Source organism: Ambystoma mexicanum, chromosome 1p (assembly GCF_040938575.1).
Source record: "Ambystoma mexicanum isolate Mex_15411 chromosome 1p, UKY_AmexF1_1, whole genome shotgun sequence".
In the NCBI taxonomy this organism is placed as follows: domain Eukaryota; kingdom Metazoa; phylum Chordata; class Amphibia; order Caudata; family Ambystomatidae; genus Ambystoma; species Ambystoma mexicanum.
In genome coordinates this window covers 243,393,360-243,418,086 of record NC_090921.1, presented here as the reverse complement: position 1 = coordinate 243,418,086, position 24,727 = coordinate 243,393,360, and the positions used below count along the sequence as shown (strand labels likewise).

The 24,727-nt window shown below is 44.6% G+C and overlaps 1 protein-coding gene across 1 annotated transcript in view; it reads right to left on the bottom strand.

Annotated features, from left to right (window-relative positions):
- The window catches only part of LOC138568659 (polyunsaturated fatty acid lipoxygenase ALOX15B-like), a 169,513-nt gene that overhangs the window by 104,455 nt on the left and 40,331 nt on the right, over positions 1 to 24,727 (bottom strand). Inside the window, exon 3 of the mRNA XM_069646449.1 lies at positions 21,935 to 22,019. Within this exon, the coding sequence (XP_069502550.1) occupies positions 21,935 to 22,019 (85 nt within the window). The remainder of the gene's footprint in view (positions 1 to 21,934; positions 22,020 to 24,727) is intronic.

Sequence of the window (24,727 nt, the reverse complement as noted above, 5' to 3'; positions counted from 1 at the left end):
CACATCCTGAAGAGTGGGCAGCGCTCTTGAGCGATATCTTTTGCAGATGTGCCTTACTAAAAGCAATCCCGCCATCCTGGAAATCGGCAATAGTGGTGCCCATTTTCAAAAAGGGTAACAAGAGTGACCTGGCGAATTATCGCCCAATCGCCCTGTTAGACTGCATAGGCAAAGTGTTTGGGTCCCTCCTTCTAAACGAATTTAAATTATGGGCTAAATCTGCGCCTTGCGAGGACCATCTACAAATGGGGTTCAAATAGCATTCAGGAACAAGTGCTAATATCTTGATAATGAACACCCTGAAACACAAAGTCCTAGAAGGGGGACCGAGCATATTCATCGTCTTTGTGGACCTCACCCAGGCATTCGACCGTGTAGACAGGTCGTTGCTTTGGGATAAACTAGTGGCATGGGACTGGCCGGCTCCCCTTCTCGAACCCATCAAATCCCTGTACTCAGAAACCAACATGAGGGTGTGTCTAGACCAACAAAGAATCCTCTCCGCCCCAATCTCAACGCAAAGGGTCGTCAAACAATGATGCCCTCTGGCTCTGGCCCAGTTTCTAGCTTTTTTGGGCGACATTAATAACAGCAACGCGTGCGTAGCTTCCCACCAAAAATAGGGAAAACAAAAGTGGGAAGACTCTTGTAGGCAGATGACATAATAATCCTTGACTACACCGGCAGATGAGCAACCTGCAGTCATATATGGAAACAACCTGGTGATTAAAGAAAAGAAAACTAAAATTATGTCTTTGTCTAAAAACAACGTGAAAACGCTACTAGTGTTGAACGAAAACGTAGAAGATTTCAGGCACCTGGGTGTTTATAGACAACTCAAATAGCGAGACTGGCATGCAAATCCTTCTAAAAGAAAGAAAACTAGGAAACTCACGGCATAAGGCAAAGCGATAGACTGGAAATTTGGCCGTTTCTCCGACGCCAGTGATCAACTTCTACAAAACGAAGGTGGTACCAACCCTAGTCTATGGGACAGAAGCCATGCCCAACATTCCAGCAGCTCTCTAGCCGTCCCTTAAGGCAACCTTTTGGCGAGAAATCCTAGGTCTCCCAAAGAGCTTCCCAATAGCATGTTTAAGGAAGGAACGTAGCTTGCTTTCGCTTGAGAGAGCTGTAAAATGTAATTCCATGATGCTCTACCGTAAATGTCAACTCGCAGAAAAACCGTCAGTATACGCCTTGATTCTACAAGAAATCAAGGACTCAAGCTGTAAAATGCTAACCAGTTGGTCAACCCAGATCAAGGAAACCCTACAAGAGGTCTCATCTGATATGGAAACCCTAAACAACCCAGTGAAAGTACTGAAGAGTGAAGGAGCTCGAGTGGATTAAAACAGGGGAGAAAGCCGCCTCTAACAAATTAACGAAACACCTGCCAACGTGCAGCGAAAACTGAAAGAGCCTCAGTCGTACATACAACAATTTCCATCTAAGCAAGCGAGAACCCCGTTACTGAGAGCAAGACTAAATTTGTTATATACTAACGAAATCTTGACAATACGGGGGCTGGCGACAACAAAAGGCTGCAGATTCTGTGGCCAACCAGAAGTGGTGGAATCAATTCGCCACCTACTGCTCTCTTGCCCTGAGACCTCGAGGTTAAGATCACGATATTTGATGTACACTTTTTCGGACCACGTTCTGCAAGACGAAGACCTGTGCTGAACGAGGTTAATGGCGGGCGACAAGACCTCATGGCTGTTAGCAACATCTTACGCCATTTACAAGAGGCTCTTGCAACCCCACCAGATTAGACCTCTTGTGTACTGCCAACACCTGCCCCTTAATAACTTGCTTCGCCAGCAACAGGTCCACAAGAAATTCTTTCGGCGGACTCTTTCATTCTTCATGGAGACGATCTGCTTTGTGTAAAAATCTTAATGGATTAAAGTGCATACCTTGAACAACCTCCAAATAGGTATGGTACTGATTATAGTAGACAAAAAGCAGTGTATTGGTCTATATAACATGTTAGGCTGACCCTTCCACCGAACGATTGGTCGGCATGCTAATCGGCTCTCTAACAGCACGCACATGAAAAAAAATGTAGGTGTTTTAATCCAGTCAGACTACTCCCCGTTTTCCCCAATTATTCCATCATCTCACATCGGTCGGCAATATACCAAAATATTCCGTTTGTAGTGATCGTCCAGCCTGCTCAGTGTCCTGGAATATTCAAGGGAGTGTGAGCACACCACATCTTTGTCAGGGGGATCTAACGAAAAGCCCTTCTTCGACATATGTGAAGAGACCACAAATCTGTCCATTTCAAACTGCTATTTGATTCAACTATGCAGGGTGTGGTTACTCTTGGCCTCTAGAGACTTGCTCAATACCTTGCATATACTTCATACACTAAATAGTCCAATCTTTAGGCCATTGCAGTGGTTCTCCTTAATCTCAAAGAAATGTGCCCTTCGTTCATAGCTCACCCTGGTTAACTCATGTGTGCCGTGCAATTATTCCAGTATCCTTGATCCTAGGCCAACATCTCCTTCCTGTCCTGCATGCAGCCTCTGACTCTGCAACCTTGGTCTGTCTGAGCTAGCTTGTTAAATTCGACATGAGCCAGTCTCCATATCATGGCCCTCCTTGCCATGTTATACATTACTCTATAGGTTTCATTTCTACCTTTCGTTACTGCGTTTTTACAATTACTGACCAGTAAGTTACTTCATCTTTGTATTCATGATTACTTTAGCCTTGGGTACATATTGCTTCAGTTACATTGTTACGCATTTTCATAGCGACTTCGAATATAACTTCATGACACTCTGCCCTCGTCAGATTTCACTTAGCCTTCCATGATGTCCATAGGTGCGTGCTGAAATCCTTCCATGTGGCATCCTTCCACACTTTCCATGCGATGGTACATTCTGTATGACAGTGAAAAACATCATATGCTCGAATCATTATAGGAACACAAGGGGGGGGGTCACATTTACTGCTCTACTGTCCAATATGACAGCGGTAAGGGGCAGGCGCTAGGGAAATTGCATCCACCTGCTCCTCTACATTCCCCCCGCTTATGCCTTTGTCTTAATCTTTTCACCCCGCTTTTTCCCCTGAAAACAAGGCCACCCCCACTCAGGTGACCTGCATTCTTTACATGTTCATCCACACTCCAGGTTATGTGACAGCATTCTCCAGACGGTGGACAGAACTTCCAATGTCCTACATATTTTTCAATAATCCTTTGGGTAGTAGAACATGGTTCCCGGAGGTGCAAGGGGGGGGACTTACTCACGGACACTTGCATTATTCTGCATCTGCTCACGGTTACGATGGATTTCTGACCTGGTGGGCATATATATACATACACACACATTAAAGGCCTTTAAGTCAAATGCAAAGTAATTATTCAGCAGTAATAACAAAAACACTTAGGGAGAATTCTCAGAAATGTGCCCATTCCCTCCACCTTAGAGACGCCCAGCAACTTTGCTGGATTTTGAGGATTTTTTAACCTGGAGAGAGCGAGACCTTTTCCCCCACACTCATGTATTTTATAGTGATTTTGAGCTCTGTAGTCTGACAAACTCCATAGGCATCATCTTGTACATTGTGCCACACAGCACCTTCAGTGCAGTGGCACAGGGAAGACTTTCAGATTTCCCAAAGGTTTAAATGATACCTTCTCTGGGATAAACTACTGTTTCCCAGAACAGTAAAGTGAAATTGACTTACTTACATTTTGTAACTTTCTAGACCCAGCACACTATCTTACAATAGGGTGCTGGAGTGGTTCCCTAGTATCCCCTTTGTTTAGATTCTCATGTAACATTTTTTTGTTACCCTTTCCTCACTGAATGGCTGGTGGCAGTGATTCAGTTTTAACTACCGTGATGTGCATTTACTGCGGGCTGCATTCGCAGCTGCAGTAAAGCACCCAAGGGTGCCATTTTTTGCCTGGTCTTTGTGGAAAGGTCCTTTAGATTCACTCTGAACACCAAACTAGGTTTGATCCCAATGTTCGCTTTGCCTTTGGCGGGATTCACGAGTAGCCATACACTATATACAGAGTTACCACAACATTTCTTGTACGTATACAGTGTTTATGAATGTCATCATTCGTGATAAAACAATCTGGGAAAACAATATAAAAATATATGCAGGTTCAGATGTGTCTAGGTATTCACCCATCAGTTTTCCACATTATATCATACACTCAACATATCTTGTAGCTCCAAAATAGCTCAATTGTGGTGCTTTCACCAACACATTTCAGATCCTAGATCCATCCTCAGGGTGTGAGCTACTTGTTCTTGGTCATCATGCATTCCATTGAGGTGGCCCTACAGGGTAATCCAAAATCACAAAAGTTTTGAAAACAGTAAGGTCATATTTGAGAACCTCAATCTAACCAAAGAAAGGTCACACTAACCTTTACAATTGTTTACACAGAACCAACTTCAGAACCTGTAAGGGTAAATAAAGTAAAGTCGTGTTAGCACTCAACTACTCACTGACATACTTTTAGCAAAAGGCAGAGAGACTCACCCAGTCCTCAGAGCCAGTCAAGTGGGGATACCGGGCCAAGTCAAGGTGGCCCAATAGTGGTATCAGTAGCTGTTGGTGGTTTCCACTTTTACTCCATCTAGCCACCAAGCGTTAACTTTGTGTCATGGTCACACGGCAAGAACCACAACTGAGATCACTTAAAGTGTTCAGTTGGACCCAGTTCTGGCGCCTTTGGTGCCAGGACCATGAGAAAGTGTGCTCTGCACACTTTTTTCCTAGTGTAAGTGCCATTTCATCTCTTGCTGAGCCCCCACGTGCACCCAGGTTGGCCGTGGCCATAGAAATGCATTGGGCTACATGTGCAGCATCCTATGGGAGTGGCAGGGTGGAGCCATCAAGCAGAGCAAAGTGGCGTGGCTGGGACCTGGCTGTTCAAGCCTCCCCCGCCCGCATGCCCGCGCTTCGGGTTAGTCTGCTCATGCAGCGTAACGCTTACCTGTTTTCCAGCAAAACCATCGCTGAAGTGCATCTTACCTGTTCTCATCGCCCAAGATGCATCCTACCTTCGCCTGAAGCTCATCTTACCCGCTTTCAGCAACACCATCTACCATCGCCTAGAGCGCACCTACCAGACTCCAGCAATACTACCACCTGCAGTGCTCCTTACCTGTTCCGGAGTTTAAACACGCAGGAGTTCTCCTTGGCCAGCAGCCTCGCAGCTACAGTCATCACCCGCCGACAGGTCTTCGAACAGCTGCTCCTCTTCAGGAGTCACCAGGCCATACCTGCAGAAGAAAAGGATATTTAATTAAGGTCAGAAACCAGACGATTTGTTAAGTTCGCACGCTACTTAACCGTCGCGCTGACCTTAGGGATCAAATTTACCATCTATTTGGGACATTGTGGACTCCTCAGGGTTCACTTCCAGCAGCGCGACTGTTGGGCCTTCACCTACTGCGGAGAAAGACATTGCTAGGGATGTTAACACTAATCACGTGGAAAAGACATTGCTAATACGGACAATCATTGTTGAACATTTACCTTAGAAGTGGATCAGTCACAGCTGGTCTGAGCTGCCATGCACGAGGGCCTGTGAAGGAACTAGGCCCAATTAAAGCACCCCTGCACTTGAGAAGCAGGACAGAGAGTTTATCATAGTTTAACAGGTGAGACTATATGGGCAAACACATGCTCACCACATTCTGGGACGAAGGGTCCGAGAACTACACCCATATCACAGCATCCTCACAACCTTTTGTATCCTTACAGAGGCAGTTCCAACCTTCAGAGCAGTTCACAATACAACAGCAGGGGGAAGAAGCCTGATCCAGGGACGCCAGATCATGGGAGGGCTGCAACCACACGGAGAGACCAGGTGAGTGTAACAGTCTGCTTGCAACCTCTTCCCAAATGCCAGGATTTTCATTTTTTTAATGTTATGCTTTAAAGCCAACTCAGGAGAAAGGTCAATGCTTGCAGGGAACGTTGCAATCCTACTTTCGTCATGTCAAGGACCATGACATCGTCGGCATAGGATATGCATACCAAGCCCCCGTTCCCATATTGAGGCAGTGAGTTCAATACTGCCCCCAGCCTTTTTCGCAAGGGACCCCGGGGAGGGCTAGCGCGCGCACACCCCCGTTTCAAACCCTTCCCAAGTAGGGATGGACTGATAATACCCCATCCTGTGATAGTCCGATTTTAACCACTGTGTCTACATCTAGAGCTTTTATGAAGTACAACAGTGAGGGTCTATATTCCCTCTTCCAACAATGACCACAATTTCCATCCATCCACTCTGTCAAAAGCGGATGTAAAGTCCACAAAACTTTGCTTCTAGGTCAGTCAGTAGGGTCCAGATTGGGAGAGTTGTCGAACTCCCTTTTCTGAACCCTGTTTGATGGCATCTTAGAATTCCCTCCTTGGTGGCCCATACCATGAGTATTTCCACTAAAATATTTGCAAATATTTTCCAGCTACAGTCCAGCATTGCCAGGATTCTGTAGTTTTCTGGGCTTTCCAGATGGCCCTTTTTGAAAACTGGAATTAGGATAGTGCTTTTCCATGTCTCGGGTAGAACCCCAGTTTGACACACCTGAAGGTCTTCTTTCAGAATCAAATTGGATAAACCGTCTGGGCCAGTAGCCCTGGAAGTTTGTTTAATTTTTCCTACCAAATCAACTGGTTTTATAAACTCTCCCACCTTGGTATTTAACATCGGGTGGGCTTCCTGGGGTAGATTTTGTGGGCCCTGAAAGGACCGTTTGATGTATTCTATCCAATTTGATTCCATTAGTGACAATTTCAGCCGAGCCATTGGCATGTCCTGAGCATTTCCCTCCCCCCCCCCCCCAACCAATGCCAGAATGTTTTTGAATCATTAGTACTAATTTGTTCAAATATTTCCACCCTTCATTACAGGAAGCCCTGTGATGTCGCAGCCAGGAATTGTTCCTAATAGAGGCCCTCATTTCCTTCCGTAGTGCTTCTGACCCCTTGCTATCTTCACTTTCCTAATAGTGGAATTTACTTCAGAACAAACCAGCGACCTGGTCGGCAGACATTTGTCCCCACTTTTAGTTGACATTACATCCAATGCAACTCTACCTACAAAGTCTGCCATAGTGTTTTGCACCCTCTTCCCATCACTGGCAACCAACTGATTTCTCCGAAGTGCATATTTAGTCAGAACGGTTTCCTCCTGGGTTGACTGTTTTTTAGATTGGGGCCAAGTCGATTTCTTGCAACATGGTGATTAACATTACATGGTCACTGGCTTTGTCCTTTATCTCAAGTATTGGGAGAACCGTCCCCACCTTTTTATCCCTTTACCTCGTTGGAAAGGGGTAAGCTCAAATTCAGCCATAATGCTCATCTACTCCCTAGCTCTCAGAGAGCCCCTTATTCCTTTTTACACCTTCCCTCCCTCATTTCTCAGAGGATTTTGACAGCAGTCCAGATTAAAATCCCTGGTTAGCACCCCCCCCCCCCCCCTTGTGTGTGATTCAACTTTCAGGGCCCCTCGGGGGGCGGTTAGGGGGGGTTGTATAAAGTCACCAACATTTGTTGTAGGCCATGCCTAGGATTCAAAATGGTTGCTACTTCAAAGTTCATATTTGGGGGGCCCACCATGTTACACCAAGGTTTGGGCCCTATACAAAGTCCATCTTTTGGACTACCCAACACAGGATGCTTTACCAGACGTAAAATCAGTGTATAGCCATCTAATGCATAAGGCTCACATGGCGCTCATCCTCAATACATCAGTGTTGCATAATCCATGCCCTCTCGAGTCCCATGACAGTATTGACAGTCCTTTTGGGGAACATCTTTGTCAATGGAGTCAAGTAGGAATCTCTTCCCAACAACCCGGCAGCCTCCTAAGATCAGACTGTAGGGTGCTTTTTTTCGGCGTTAGGCCTCCATTCCTCAACCTTAATTACTTTATAATCATCGTTTTCTGTATGGCTGGGATGAATCATTGCAAGTTGGTTTAGAGCCAATGCATTCTTACCAATCCTGTCCACAACTACTAGAGAGATAAAAGTCATTATCACCCAGTTGTCACCGTTGATCACAGGCAGTTCTACTTTTACAATGTATTTCGAGGAGATCCGCACCAAATCTGGGACTATGTGGAGTAACTCCAAGAGCCTTAAGAGCTGGCTATTTGATGTCAGATTTTTTGCTACCAATTTAATGCAAGTTAGACCCCGCATACCACCTCAGGTCTTTACTTGGTCCACTCATCCAGCCCAGGTTGGTATTTGAACAGCTCGTGTCCAAGGAACTTGGCGGAACATGCCGCCTCAGGGTACGTGCACGGTTCTACCTCGTCCATCTAGAAAAAGGACATGCGACCAGAATCTCTGTAGCCGTTGCAGGTCTGCAGCAAATTCACAAAATCCTTATGTAGATGCTGAAATGGGTCATTGAGTAATTGCTCCTAATGGTTAACAAAGTGTGCCTTGCAGTACATTTCTCGCACACAATTCAGTTTACAATGAACTGTGCCCCGTGCTCTAATGGATTTGTTCTCACCCACTCTTCAGCAACTGTAGCAGCAAGACTCAACTAATTTGTGCTCGGTAGTGAAGCTGCTCCAGTGCTGCTTGCAATGCTAGAGGCAAAACTGGCTTTCCAGTGCTATTCAGTTTCCAAATTGCCTCAGTGGGGGATAAAGAACACCGCTTTCTCCATAAATCCTGTATCGCAATATATCCCAATTAACTGGACACTAGACAGCATGTTAAAGCCCTCATTTACCAACAAGCATCATTGTCAAGAAGTTAGGGGCACAGGCATGCAGGGGTCACATGCACGGGAGACCTGGGTGGACACTGTCCTGGCACCTTTGGCTCTAGGCTCATGAACAAACGTAAACAAGAACATCCATTTAACACTAAAATACTTTTATTATGGACATAGCACTTCAGATGCATGAACCTTGAACATTCCATGCATTAAGCAGCCCCAAGTGTATTCTTGGGTGTGGCTGTTATTGCCTTTGCACGTGCTCTCTAGGAGTGGCAGGGTGTGGCTGGTAAGCGCGCCCTAATGGACGTGCCCATGTTCTCAGCTATATAAGCTGCCCCGATCCTCGAGACAGATGCTTCGCGTTATTCTGCACGTGTATGCAGCGTAACGCTCACCATCGCCTGAAGACAGACTTACCTTTGAAGATCCTTCCTGGACATCCTTCTTCCTGCCAACATACTTATCAACTGGGGAAGCTGTTCTTACCTGTACATCTCTTCGGCCAACCAAGTTTTCATCTTTACACTTGCCGGAATGCCGAAATCTTCATCTTGGTACCGCAGCACGACACGCTCCATCATCGACAGCAGCGGCTGCAAGGAAAAACAGACAAGGTTAGACATAGAAAAGTCCGTTTAAGGTTGCACTTCGCCATACTTCGCACTTTTCCTTAAACCATCACTTACCTGCTGTCGAACATTGCAGTAGCATCCATCTTCCATCCGGCCGCATCTCACAGCTGCATTAAGGCCGCATTTCCATCTAAGGGAAGAAAACAGAAGTGACATTGCGGGCATAATAGGAGCAACATATAAAGACATTAAACAGAATGAACAGCATCACAAGAGCTCAAGAAAGACTTACCAATCATAAGGAGAAGCCGTGGCAGCTGGACTGGACTAATCCTCATTAGGGATCAGTGAAGGAACTAGACCCATTCCACGCACCCCTGCCAGAAGTAGCAGGACGGAGAGCTTATCTGCCATAATTCACAGGTGAACTTTATGAGCCGGTGTCTGCTCACAGAAACCGTACTTTGGGGTGAAGGGTTCAAGAGGTACAACAATCACTGAAGGGGGTGGTTCAGTTTCAGGGAGGGCTGCAACCGTGCCCCAACGTCTCCACAGAGACTAGGTGATCGTAACAATCATCCTGTCATTTGTTTAACATCAATTTCTTCAAGGCTAGATATGGCTGGATAATTAGCTGGTTTTTTAGCCTCTAAATCTGCAGCTTCATTTCCACAGGAAATGAAGTTTGGAAGGCGCTGCACATTTCACAATTGCTAGGGTCAATGGGAGACTTAATGCTTCTATAAGCCTATTTTATAGGGCTGCATGTTGCACTGGAGTGCCGTCAGCGTGTAGGAAGCCTCTCCTTTCACAGCGTGACAAACCTGCGTGTACAGTTGACATCACATAGGCAGAGTCCGACTACACTGTCACTGCCTCAAATCTATGCAGCGCTTAAATGAGCGCCACTCTGTAACCTGTGCTGAATAATTTGAAGACACTGTCATACTCCCTTCTCGATTCAGCATTATTACTGCTGCTCCAGTATGTTTTTCCCCAGTTGTGTGGTCAACCTCGAAGAACCATCAATAAAAAAAATAAAAAAAACTCCTTACCTCCAGAGGGCATTTTCTTTACCTTCGAGAAATCATAACATTCAGTATACGTTGTGCTATCATGTACATAATCATTCTCTCCTACTAGCTCTGCTGTAAACGTTGCTGGATTTACTGTTATAGCAATTTTGATCGCAGGGTTGGAAATTTGTATGTCAATGTACTTTCGGGCTGCAAAGAATTAAAAATGTGTAAATGCATGTTGTACAAATAATGTTATTGGACAACCCATTGTTACGCTTGAAGCCTTTTCAATCTTGAATTCAGCAGCTAAAGATAAAGTCCCTTCATAACTATCCACAATCCAACTATAATAGGGCAATGGTTTCTGTCCATGTCCTAATGTCCTGTGTGGGGCTTGCTGTCATAACTTGGAATGTGACAATAAAATTCATTATAATATGGAATCCCCAACACTGGGGGTTTTACGGATTGTCTCTTTAAATCTTAAAATCCTTCAGTCATCTCATCTGTCCATGTTATTGGGCCTGAAACTTGTGTTTCACGCACTGTTTTCATGATTGTTTCTGCCCTTCCAAGTCTCACTTTTTTCACTACATGATTGCTCAACTGTTCTGTGTACAAGACCGCTTCCTGACAGTATTGTAGCTTCTCTTCATCTACCTTGTATCCTTTCTCAGAGTTAAACGGAGTCTTCTCTGCATCTTTCTTCTGCCTCGCTGCATACCAAAATGTCATCCACATACTGGATTATTGCACTTCGAGTTGGATATTATCCAGGTTCATTTGGAGGACTCCAAAGATTAAAGGGGGCTCACAGTACCCACCCTCAGCGAAACCCAGTATGTTTCAGACAGGTATTGCTATAGGAAAATGAAGTCAAATCTTGTTAGTCTTCATGAAGAGGAATCAAAATAATGCATTTTTCAAATCTATAGCTCAAATATTTTAGCCTTACATGGAATGTGACAGTATTGTCACAGGATTTAACTAAAGGAAACTCCATTTCAACTGTATTGTTTAGGGGGTGAAGGTCCTGTATAAATCTCCACAATCTCCCCCTTCGATTTCCTCACGAGGAACGCAGCCATGTTAGATGAATTCGATGGCATCAATATGACTTGCTTCATTAAAGCAGAAATGGTCTCAAATATACCTTCATCAGTCTCAGGCCATAGGATATTGTTTAACTTGTGGTAAGAGCTCCTGGTTTTAGTTTAATTTTAACTGCACCTATCCCTTTTAATAGAACCACATCATATGGGCTTGTAGTACATAAACTTTGGCACCCTCTCCAATTGTTCCTGAAAGAATGACAGTATGTTTACCAACACCATTCTCTGTGGTATTTCTATATTCTCTACTTTAACCTGGTAAGTGGGACTTGGAAAAATCAATAGTCCATCGTCAGAGTAGTCATCTCAACAGTTGGGCTGTCAAATCTGTAACCCAAATCCTTCACTGAGGGCCATCACTGTTCATCCTCTATGAAGCATCACCCTTTCTTCTCCGACCACTGCTGTTTCCAACTATAAGATGCCCTTTCTCATTGGCCATGTGAATCTCATCTAAACAAGAAATCAGTAGGTATTCTCAGTATTGCATCTACCAATCTGGGTAACCAGATGGTCTATCCATATAATAACCTTCGATCTAAAGGAACTCCTCATAATGCCTTCTGGCCTGTAAAGGCCAATATAAACTCCCATATTCATATTGTGTATCCCTGGAGTACAGCCCACTATGCCTTGGTCAGTAAAGGATATCATAATGTCAGGTCACATCCCAATTGTCTGGACCATAACGGCATTGACATGTTCTCCTATAGAGATTGGCAATTCATCTGTGAAAGGAACCAAGTTCATCAGGCCATAGCATCCCCAAGCATTGATGGCAGTACCAGACATTGGATATTTTCCCTCACGGCCACAGGAACAAGTGACTCCAGCATCTTACCCTCTCCCTTGGTTCCTCTTGGGGGTCTGGTGTCAATGATAACACTGATGATATCAGGTCGCTCTGAGGGCTGTCCTATTGTGGGTATAAATTCATCCCTGTACCTGTGAAAGGATTTCCTCCTACTACAGTCACACATCCCTAATTGTGGTGCAGGTGCTTGTTGAGCTCCTGAGGTCATGTTACATTGTGAAACCGTAGACTGCTATGTCTACTTGTGGTTGTACCCATTGTGCTTGCATGGGTACTTGCATTTGCAGCGGCACTGGCTACTTTTCTTGGGGTTACGGCTCATGTCTGAGCCTGCATGTGATCTTGGGCAGAATATTCCTGTGGTTCTGTATTATATTGTAGAGCATAACCCACCCCCCTCTTCGAGCTTGCCAATTCTGTTGCATGCCTCCTCTGCTTCTGTATGTCCTAGCTATGTGTCCTATTCTTCTGCAATTTAAGCAGTGCTGCAGCTGTCCGCCATTAAATCCTCTTCCCTGAGGGTTTTGAAACGCACCTGGTCCTACTCCTCTAAGCCCATTACCTTATCCCCTTGGCCAAAGGTTGTACCCACTCTGGCCGGTGGGATACCCTGCATGGTGTTGCTGCCCGGACTGAAACTCGCATCACCCTTTCTTCAGTACTGTTCAATACTGGTCCTTCTATGTCTATTTTTCACAACTTCTGAACTAACCGCTTCCTCCTGCTTTCTATTCTATGCTTTATTCTACTCAATCGGCAGTGATGCACGATTGGATTTCTGGCCATGGCTTTGCTTCCATTCTCACCTGTTTCATCAATTGCTGTTGCACTTTAGATCTTAAATTGTGGCCAGAGTTTATTTTGCGGTTGTCCTTCCAGTTCTACAATAATGGTAATTGTGAAAATCCCAGTCCATAATCATACTGGTCTACACTCCTCATCTTCCAGGTAGGGTTAGTCTCAGTTTATCTGCTTCCCGGTAATAATCGTAATCTGTTTACATATGGGGTTATATCCTGTATTGTGCGAACATGCTTGTGGTTGCTCAGTATATGGTGTCTGTTCTGGTGTTTTTTTTTTATTTAGGGTCCACCAAGTCAGACCATTTTCCCTTTGTCTGCACATTATTTCCTTAAACTGCATGCACCCTCTATTTGCGCCCTCATTCTCCTTCCTTTCTTCGGCTGACATTATGCCCAAACCTGTGACGGTTGGCCTTCTGTACATCAAGATCCAACATTCTGTACTCGTCTGTTATGATGTCATCTAACCTACCTTCAGTTCCCCTTAATAGGGACCCTCTGCATTCGGTTTTATGCTGTCGTTATCCCTTATTTGCCTGTATAAATTCCAAGCCTTTGTGTCATGTCTTCAGTACCTGCCATCAGCCCATGTGACAGTCCCTCTTCCTCCAGTAGTTCTTGTGAATCAATCTGCACTATGCTCTTATGTCAAACATTCCAGCTCAACTTTTAATCCCTACTCTTGTTAATTTCTTCTCATCCCCCCACCTTTGCAAACTAGGTACTTTCATTCTGTGGGCTTCTAGCTCTTCTCATTTCTGCTATTCTAATCTCTCCTTGCCTCATATCCTCCGTTATTCCCTTGCATTCTTTATGCGCCCTTTCCTCTTCCTGTTATGTTGTCCTGCTTTTCTCTCATCTCGAACCCCATCAATGCCATCATTGTCTAGCTTAAGTAATATTTGTCCTCCATCCATTCATTCTGTCCCACGTTATTCCATTAGCCTTACCCATCGTTTCTTTGCATCTTCCTCCATCTCCATTCATCTGTCTTGCCCGTCCTTTTCGCTCATCACGTGGTTTACTTTCATTGTGTGTTGATATATCTGTGTGGTCTGCTTTTGCCCTTTTCAGCCTTATCCTTGCTTCTATAAGTAGGGGCACATACGTTGGATCAACATACACCACTGCTGCTAAAATCCCTTCTCTGCATCTACGCTCTTCTCTTCAAGAGGGCAAAGTGAAGCCGAAGGAGTTTTATTCTCTCCTTTATGCTGATTGAGCATCCACTCCCTCTTGGGTGGATCTTCTCACTCTGGTACATCTTCCATAATTATAAAATGGCCCAAGTTTTTCTGGAACTTTACACCCGTATGTGTGGCAGGCACATCACATAAATTGTCATATGCCACAATATGGTTGACAGCAAACCCTACTGAGGCCATGGCACATTAGTCGTTGCCCAGACCCATTTCAAATGATGTTTCCTCATAGTTGCTGTGTCTCGGCAATGTCCTATACAGATGTAAAAGAGTCATGTACCCCAAGAATGAGTCGATGTAGACGCGATTAGATTATTTTATCTAATGATCAATTGACACAGGCACCATCAAACAGTTTATAATCCCAAAAACACATTTTCATTGCTAATATATGCAACTATATTGTTTGCTCCTTCGTTAACACCATCATGCTTTGGTATCTTGCTTTTATATATTAATTTCTTGAAATTCTTACCCTCCTGATTAGTGAACATTTGGTCCAGGAAATTGACGTCAATCTCCTTAATTTTTTTTACTATCGTTTCATATGTCTAAACACAAGTTTTATATTGATTGATAACCCACATGTGCACATTTTCAATTTTACTGCGTGCGCCTTAATTTGCTATTTTAGTAAATTATGACTTTGCTGTTTCACTCCATTTTGGAATGCGATACACTTTACAGCGGGCACTGCCTCAGGAATCCCGACCACCACTTTACTTAAGTGTGGACCCTCCTGCCCCCTTGGAACCAGGAGTCAAGGTAGCTACAACTTCCCTTTATAATCCCACAAACAGTATTACTTTTATACTTATTTACAACACAAACCCCCCCATTTGACACCTTAGTTCTACTTACATCCGTGACTCAGCTTGAATACCTCAGCATAGACACTCGAACAGACCAGTTCGCCTTCCATTCACAGGACAACTGCAGGGAGCAGACTGGAATTTCGTCAAAGGTGCACTAGCCAACCAAATCTTGTACATCACTGTGCACCGATCTCCATAGGATGCTCAGTCTTCTGGCTAGTGATGGTAGCAGCCAAGCATCCAGGGGTCTCAATCTGGCCTAGTTCGATGCACCAACTGCACTGCTACCAAAATGTGCTCTTGCAGCTGGAGTCGTGTTAGATGGAATTACAAATAATTATCTCAAACCAAATAATCTGACAGACTTAAGGAATATGGCAAGTACTACTTTATTCTCATTTAATAAAGCAAGGAGAACTGACAAGCAGACTGATGCATGCACTCAGTAGATGGATTACATAAAGATCTTCCACCCCAACATGCGTAATCTATGACATTCTACGTGGTAAATTATAAAACCTATTGAGGGAAGGGATTGGTTAAGGGAACATATCTATGCATATAACATAAGAATGAATACATCATTGGCTGCCCCTTGTCTGTAGGACATGCCTTGAACTACCTCTAAATATGTATAGTATTGATTATTGCAGAAAAAAACTATTGGTCTATGCAGCATTATTGTAGGTTAGGTTGCCCCTTAAACCCGGTGATTGGTCGACAGGCTATCCCAACCTTGGACGGCTCTTTAGCAGCACATACATGAAACAAAACTTGGAGCTTCAATCCCATCAGACTACTCCCCATTTTCCCCAATTAGTCCATCTCTCATTGGTCGACCATAAGCCAAATTCTTGCGTTTGTAGTTGACCTTGCAGACTGCTCACTTTCCTGAAACATTCAAGGGAGCGTGAGCACACTACAATCTTCGAAAACAAGGGCCATTGATTAGAGTTTTGGGGAGAATATGCCAGAATGGCTCATTTCCCTTACCTACAAGTCCCTCAACTGCTGGATTTCTAGGATTTATTTTTTCACCTAGTAAGTGTGAGACTTTTTTCCCACTCTTACATGTGTTTGCTAGGTGTTGTACATTTGTGATCATAGACTGGAGCCTCACCTACTCCACAGGCATCTTTTTACTGTGTCACACAGCACCTTTAGTGCAGTGACAGTTGTCTTTTTCAGACTTGCCACTCTTTTTCTGGGACTGACTGTCTCCCAGAAAATGTAAAGTTGCCACTGACTTAGTTTTTAAATTCACAGACCCAGTACAAACTATCTTCCATAGAGTACTGGAAAGGGTTGATAGTTCTCACTTTGTCTGTTCGGGGAACATATTTCATTCCCCTTTAAGATTTGGCTGGTGGCAGTGGTATCTACCATTTTTTCCCTACCACGCTCTATGAAAATAGCCTTGGTACTGTTTTAGGCTAAGTTAGTAGCCTCAAACTTTAATCCGCTGAACCTCTTATTTCGGTACCGGCTGGGTTTATTCGCCATTTCTTTTTGTAAAAGGTCTCGTTTTCTGTGCGCACCAAACCAGGTTTGGCACCTTTGTATGCCGTCCTTTGACGGGCTTCTGCACAGAAGCCCTCCTTAGGCGCCTGAATGTCTGAGAGGACAGGATGTGAGGGAGGGGTTTGAGACTCCCTGCACACGGTCACCTTGGAGACCCATCTCACACTCCATGATTAGCTGTGGTGACTGTCCTGCCAGGACAACCACCCTGCTGTGTGATTAACAGCCAGGCTGTGTGAATGGGGGACTTGGAAAGCAGAGTCGCCACTGGATCAAGAGACCAGAAGAGAATCTGAAAGAAGAGGACCACTACCACGACTGAACCTCCCGGTGAAGCCTTGCTGCTGGTCCGAATCTCCAAACTTCGACGACAGAAGATCTGCAAGGAATCTTCTTCCCTTGAGCTGGTGGGACCCATCAGTTTGCCAAACACCAAGGAAGGCCTCCCTCTGGTCGAATTTGCTGTGCACAGCTGCAGTGAACTGGATAGCCGTGAGGACTGGACACGGTTTGGGTTTTAAGGAGTGCACCTTTTATTTGTTGCTCTGCTGCTGGTTTCTTCCCAGGGAAGTGCAGGACCCTCCATTCTTCCTTCAGGTCAGTCTGACAGTCGCTTAAGGAACCATGAACCTGCAGGATCTGCCAGGAACTTCTGCCTCAGCTACAGCATTCTTCTGCTCTAAAGGTACTGTGCAAACCCAGTTCGTTCTGTCTGACGCAGTGAAAGTGTTTTAAATCTTTCACCAATCCGAGGGCATGTCCTGCTCTACTCTTTAAAGTAACTTCTTCCAAACAACTTTGTTTGGAACTCTTGGCAAAGACTTAACCGCAAACTACTCTGAACGGTGTGATCCTCTGCAAAGACTCCAACATTGTCCCAGGCCTATTGCTTTGAATCCTCATTGTAGCAGGCCTTTTATAGATTACTCTGCCTACTTGTTGGTGCTGCTTAGTTTTGTAAAACCTAGTCTTTCTGTGCCATTTTGGTCTCACTTCATTTGGAGATTAACTTGTCCAGAATTCATTGGGCGTTGTGTAGTATATTAAGATTGCGATTTTCTGCTGCTTTCCTTTAGTGAACTGTTTTACAAATGATTGTGTAAATAAAAGTATATTCTTTTACTCAGAAACAGTCAGTGTTTGTTTGAACCATAGTAATTACTGTCCTTTGTGTAACTTCTGATACTGCTCACTTTACTCTTGAGACAAGTCTGGCTGCTCTGCCGTCGCTAACACTTACTGTGTAGTACGGGCTTGTACCAAACGTGAATTTGTACTGTCACTTGTAGTCTTATTGTGTGGGCTGTTCCCAAAGGGTACTGCATATGATTCTGCCTAACAAAGATGGTTACTAGAGTGAAGGCCCGTCAGGTATGAGCCAAGATGCAGAGTTTTAGTTAATGAGTTTGTGCTGTCCATCTTTAAAAAAAAGGAGTAGGTCGTGCCAAGAGGGATGGAGGAGACTGCAGGTCAAGGTGCGGCAGAGGTGTTTGTCTGGGCTTATTAGCCAGTCTGGGAAAAATGTACTGGAGGGCCAACGTGACCGGTTGCAGTGCGAGCGAGGTAACAAAGCCCAACTCGTGAATAACGGGCAGAAGAGGTGGAAGGGTTTACCATGCAGATCCCTGCCGAGGGAGCAGGTGAGCCAGATTGCTGGGGAGCCAGGGGACAAGTGCCACACGGAACGCCACCACCTAGGGAGCAGGTGAGGCTGCCAAAGAGATAGGGGTGGTTGCGGGCAGAGTGAATGGGTGCCCTCTAAGCGGAACACCTCCACCGTGGGATTTGTTCATAACTGGGACAGTCTGTGCCAGAACTTTCCAAGTAGTAACAAGCACCAGGCTGGGTGAGGTAACCACTGTTCAGCTACCAGAATGTTGGACTACTCCTAAATCACCATTTAGAAATAACATAAAGAACCACATGCAACTTTCCTCTAGTCTCCACGTACTTTGCGTAATGAAACCCAAGTCGAGACTCCGGGCTATCCACCTTCATTGACTTTACTCTTCCCTTCCTGACCCTTCTCTGGTGTTTCTTCCCTATTGTCTAGGTCTGCAGCATGTGAATTTAATTGAGTAAACTCTTTGTTCATGAATAAACCGTATGCAAGTTGTGAAATTGCAACATTGTATCCTCCGCAAGAATGCTCCGCCAGGCGAAAAATGCTTTACTTCTGGGGTTATAAAATATATAGTCAGGATTCCAGGATTGTATCAAGTGAACGTCCTGTTCCACCACATACCCCTTTGATGCTTTTGTAGAGGAGCAGGTGGACACGTTATCGCACTCCTGCACCCTCTTCTCCATCATATTGCAACAGCAGGAGAAGAGCCCTATATGGGAGGATGTATTGTCCCCAATGCTGAATCTAGTGTAGGAGACGATATGCATGCAATGTATCAAATGTACCCTCACACTGAAAGGGTGGAAGGATGTCTGCATGCACCATTAAGCATCATGGAGCAATAAGTGAAATCTGACGAGGGAACAGTGATAAGACATACCAAGACATACTGAAACTATGTGAACATACACAAGAACAAAGATGTAACTGCAGAAACTTGTACTTCAAGATGACGAATTCTTGAATACAAAGATAAAGTAACCTGCTGGCTAACAAGTGTATATACATATAATGCAAGGTAGACAAGACATAGAAAAGATAGGAAAATATAACATGGTTAGGACGGCCATAATGAAAATCTGGACGTCAGACTTGTATTAAAACCAATCAAGCTACAGAGAGAGCAGGGCTGCAGAGTCAGGGAACGTTGGAAAAACAGCTTTGTGTGCAAAATAATGTGGAGTCTATTTGGCCTGCGATCAAGGATGCTATTTTAAGGAATTGCAAGGCACAAGGGGAGTCAAAAGGATAAGCAATGTATGTAAGGCCTGTTTCTCTTAGATTAATGAAAGAAAAAACATCTGCAAGATCCAATTATTGGACATTTAAGGTGTATTAAGCCTATACAAGGTGGAGTGAGCAAGTCTCCAGAGGCCAAAAGGAGAAAGGACACCCAGCATAATTGAGTCAAATAGAAGGCCAAAATTGACACATTTGTGGCTCCTCACATGCGATTAAGAAGTCAAAAACAATGGCTGTTCGTTAAGCTTTGGAAGAAGATAGTGGTGTGCCTACACTACCTTAAAAGTCCCAGAAAAGAGCAGGCGGCTTGGTCGACAAAGCAGCGGATGTCTTAGCTTGGGGCCAGACCTATGAGACAATGGTTTAATTGGGAAAGTGGGGAGTAGTCAGATGTTATTCAAGCACCTGGGGTCCATTCTGCTTACATACAATGAGATACAAGTCCAAGGTTGGGACAGCATGGCAACCAATCAGATGGTATATGAAGCAGCATGCTATACAATGTTGTGTAGGCCAATCCACTGCCATTTTCCATTATGTAACCGTTCCAAGGGCAACACTGGGGGTTAATGGCCGAGGGCCCTAGTTAATGTGACACTGGGTGTGGTGGTGGGGGCGATGGCGGCAGGGGGGAGCCAGCCTTCAGGTGGGATGGGATGCAGGCTCTCAAGTCTGCATTCCTAGCCACCTGATTATCTGGCTCCCCTCCCTCACCACAGTGCTCATCAGTATTAAACTTAGAGGTGGTTCAAGGCGTGCCCAACAGATAAGGGGCAGCCAATGAGGTTATCAGATATTTATACTATAGGTAGCCATGTTCCCTTAACCAATCCCCCTATTCAATAGTTTGCCACGTAGAAATACATCATAGATGACATACATGGAGGTATAAAGACTCTGTATAATCAAGTTTGTGTGGACTTCAGCCTGATCTTACCCTACTTTATTCTTTAAAGTGGGACCATGTTGCTGCCAGAGGATCACAATGTCATGGACCACCCCATGGCCGTACCTGGCATTGGTAGATTGTAGCAGATATGTCTAGAGCTAGGGCACAGGTGAGAGCCATGTTTGACGTGTGGATTTTGCCACAGGTAATTGATATTGCTTCTAGAACAGTATGGGGTATACATACAGAATACCCAGAAAACAATTTTCAGGATACAAGATCCATCAACAAAAACTGAAACAGGTCAGATCAGGTAGGTCAACACAGGGGAATAAGGGCCTCCACATCAACCAGACAGTCATGCTCTACCCAGGCTCAGGTGTTTAAAGAGGCAGGATTCCAAAATGAACAATGACAGTTACATTGGCAGTAAAAATTAGCAACTTTCACACTGGGTAAGACGGGAATTCAACAAATGCCGGGTCTTCCCTTTAAGCAACAACAATACAGCATGGGGAACCACAATCGTAACAGAATGCCCTTATACCAAGGAGTCGGTTTCCTCCGGCAATAGGACAGCAGTGGCAATAGGACAGCAGACAAGCTGGAAGTGCCGCGTCTACAGGATGCAAAGCTATTCTGTGATATGATACAGGACGGTGCTCACTGTCCCGTAGTCACTAGACCTTGATCAATCCCATTGCACTCATTGAAAAACAGCACAACAGGTTTACTGTAATCCGGCAGAGCTAAAGGCAGATCCATTGCGAGTGCTTGCTTAATGGTGACGAAGACATCTGTTTTCTGAGACCTTGGCACACCTTTTGCAGGCAAAGTTGTGGGTTTCTCAACAAGTCCTGGCATTTAGTAATGCCAAGGTGACAAGTCTGACTTCTTGTCCTGGTAATAACCGGGTAAAGGATCTTGTGCCCTGGTCTCACCTCACTCAAGGATTTAAAAAAAGAAAATGCGAGTCACTTCTATGATGAGCATTTGAACGCCTTTTGAAAGGAGTGCTTGTGCTCACTGAAAAGAGTGCATGTTTCGGTTGACGCTAAATCTCATACAAAATGAGGCTCTGCCTCTCCCCAAATGACTAAAGGGAGGAAAAACAGGAATAGACCCATGCATAACAAAAATACACATGGTTGATCCCTTTCCAAACCAGCTGTTAAGGTACAAGAGCAAATCCTAGAGAATAGTAAATGAGGTCTTAATCAACAGAATGGGCATAGGCTTGTGCTTGCCAGTTAAGAGCACACTTGTCTCCCACAGAATCGTCTGGAGTGGCTGCCACCCTCTGCTCCAGTCGCACCTTAATTGAGGCCCCTGAAGTCCAGCATGAAAAATGAGCGCACCAAAACAGTTTACACCAAGCATAGATTTACAGTGTGCCCACCACATAGACCAAACGTACAATGCTTCCACCGTGAGCAAGAGGCCATTTATGCACAGCAATGTGCAAGAGGAGTGAAACTAATCAACATCCGGGATTGTTTTTGTAGCTTAATTCCTGGAGTACCTTTCCATACATTAAAAATAAAATACACAAAAGGTAACCTATTGTAAAATTCCTCACCTGTAGACCTTTCTTCTCTGTTCCAGATCACTCTCTCGCTGTTTTTGTAGTGCCACATGAAGATTGCTTGCAGAACTCAACGTAGCTTAAACAAAAAGGGAAAATAAGCATTTACAAAGAAGAAAACTAGAGCATTCAAAACAGTATGTATCCCAGTGGATAGTGCCAGATTCCTTCTCCAGCCAGTGATGCATAGAGTGCTTAGGAGGTTTATCCCTGGTAACTGGAGGGATAGCCCATCACCGACAGAACACTGGGCTAGTAGAACTTGGTTAACAAGGAGGGGTTTGTTCTGCCGTATAACATGTTTAGGAGCGGGACTACTTCTTAATTCTGGTAGGCCCAAGTCATTTCTATTGTGTCCAGGGAAATACAAAAACACTGTAAATGTGAAGATGTACACACAGTTGTTCAGACAGAAATAGGTATTGTATATACAGCTTGTAAGTTTATTTTGCTGCTGGGTGCATTTAGTAAATCATGCATCCATATTGTTGAAACCGGACTGTTTTTACTGAGAGTCAACAGAAATGCAAAACAAATTTTTCATTCAGAGATACTTGGTATGCAGGAGGTATATACCATTATACACCATTATAATGGCCAGATTAATTGGCAGAATGCAATGAAACAAAAGAACAAAGTAACCATCACCATTAGTGACATGTGATTATCGTGTGTTCAGATGCGAGACAACCCAAAACAAACACATTAAATGGGAAATTCTTGGTTGTCTGTAGCCAGGCTTGCGGGTGACCTAACACGTGGTCGACGTCTGGATTTAGATCCAAAGATTTTAGGGACCAGAAGAGGTGTGCAAGTATTGGTCCTAAAAGACGTTTCGGCTGGTAGCCTTCATCTTGGGCCTGGAATAGGTCTCCCTATAATGAAGATTTGGGGACACTATTAATGTCTGAATCAAGGGGTAAAAACGAATGCTTGTACTAAAAACACACAATATATTCCGAGAATATGGTACACCACAATAAAATCGAGAGCTAGGGAGAGACAGAACTGACCTTGGGGGCTGCGGTACTGCGGGATTCTGTGGATTGTTTTGTGCCACCCAAGACAATTAGGGTGCAGAGCTGGGTGGACTTCTGGGCGTTAATAGCAGGCTGTAAAACGCTGCAGGAGTCAGAAAAAGATGTAGGAATCACAAACATGAAGTGCAGAAAAATACGAGTTGTGGTAGCTTGGGAACGTGAGGTTGGGGAGCGCTCACCTTATTGGGTGATTTATTTGTCCAGATAGATGCCGGAAATTCCTAGGACGCTGGTAAGTAAGCCACGGTCAGTAAAGGTCTGACTTCCATGTGATTATTGCCGAGTAGGGGCCTGTTTCGATGTCAGGTCTGTATTAGTAAAAAAAAAGAGAAAAGAAAGGGAGTGAGAGGTCCCGGTAAGTTGAATAAGTGAAGTATTACAGAAGAAACGGGAGGTTCTTGTTACCTTTGGTCCGATTCTAAGTGTGCTGCAGTCTGGCGAGTGGCTTCGCGTGGGCAGCTTGCGAGCGGAGCGTCTCATTCGCTCGGGGAAGCTCTTAGCAATAAGTGGAAGAGAGGCCGTGCTGTGTACAGCGGTGCTCGGTGCGCATGCGCGCCTCGAATAGTGTTCAGCAGTTGCGCATGCCCGCGCCTGAACTTTTGTAACGTTAATGAGTGAGCCTGTCAAAGGTGGAGATGCTGGTCGTTGGCGCATGCGTGCCAAGGACATTCGGTGCACATCGCTTTATGTGCTCGAACGGGACTAAATCCTTGTGGTTACTGTGAATGGCAGTGAAGTATGGGGACATTTATGTACAACATATAGTAAAGTGAGGCAAGTTGCCACCATTTGTGGTCTCATCAGGAGAGGAGGAGAGTTCGTCAGGAGTCATAAAAAGGAAAGTGGGACATAAATTGATGTGTTATAATCACATGGAAGTCAGACCTTTACTGACCGTGGCTTACTTACCAGCGTCCTAGGAATTTCCGGCATCTATCTGGACAAATAAATCACCCAATAAGGTGAGCGCTCCCCAACCTCACGTTCCCAAGCTACCACAACTCGTATTTTTCTGCACTTCATGTTTGTGATTCCTACATCTTTTTCTGACTCCTGCAGCGTTTTACAGCCTGCTATTAACGCCCAGAAGTCCACCCAGCTCTGCACCCTAATTGTCTTGGGTGGCACAAAACAATCCACAGAATCCCGCAGTACCGCAGCCCCCAAGGTCAGTTCTGTCTCTCCCTAGCTCTCGATTTTATTGTGGTGTACCATATTCTCGGAATATATTGTGTGTTTTTAGTACAAGCATTCGTTTTTACCCCTTGATTCAGACATTAATAGTGTCCCCAAATCTTCATTATAGGGAGACCTATTCCAGGCCCAAGATGAAGGCTACCAGCCGAAACGTCTTTTAGGACCAATACTTGCACACCTCTTCTGGTCCCTAAAATCTTTGGATCTAAATCCAGACGTCGACCACGTGTTAGGTCACCCGCAAGCCTGGCTACAGACAACCAAGAATTTCCCATTTAATGTGTTTGTTTTGGGTTGTCTCGCATCTGAACACACGATAATCACATGTCACTAATGGTGATGGTTACTTTGTTCTTTTGTTTCATTGCATTCTGCCAATTAATCTGGCCATTATAATGGTGTATAATGGTATATACCTCCTGCATACCAAGTATCTCTGAATGAAAAATTTGTTTTGCATTTCTGTTGACTCTCAGTAAAAACAGTCCGGTTTCAACAATATGGATGCATGATTTACTAAATGCACCCAGCAGCAAAATAAACTTACAAG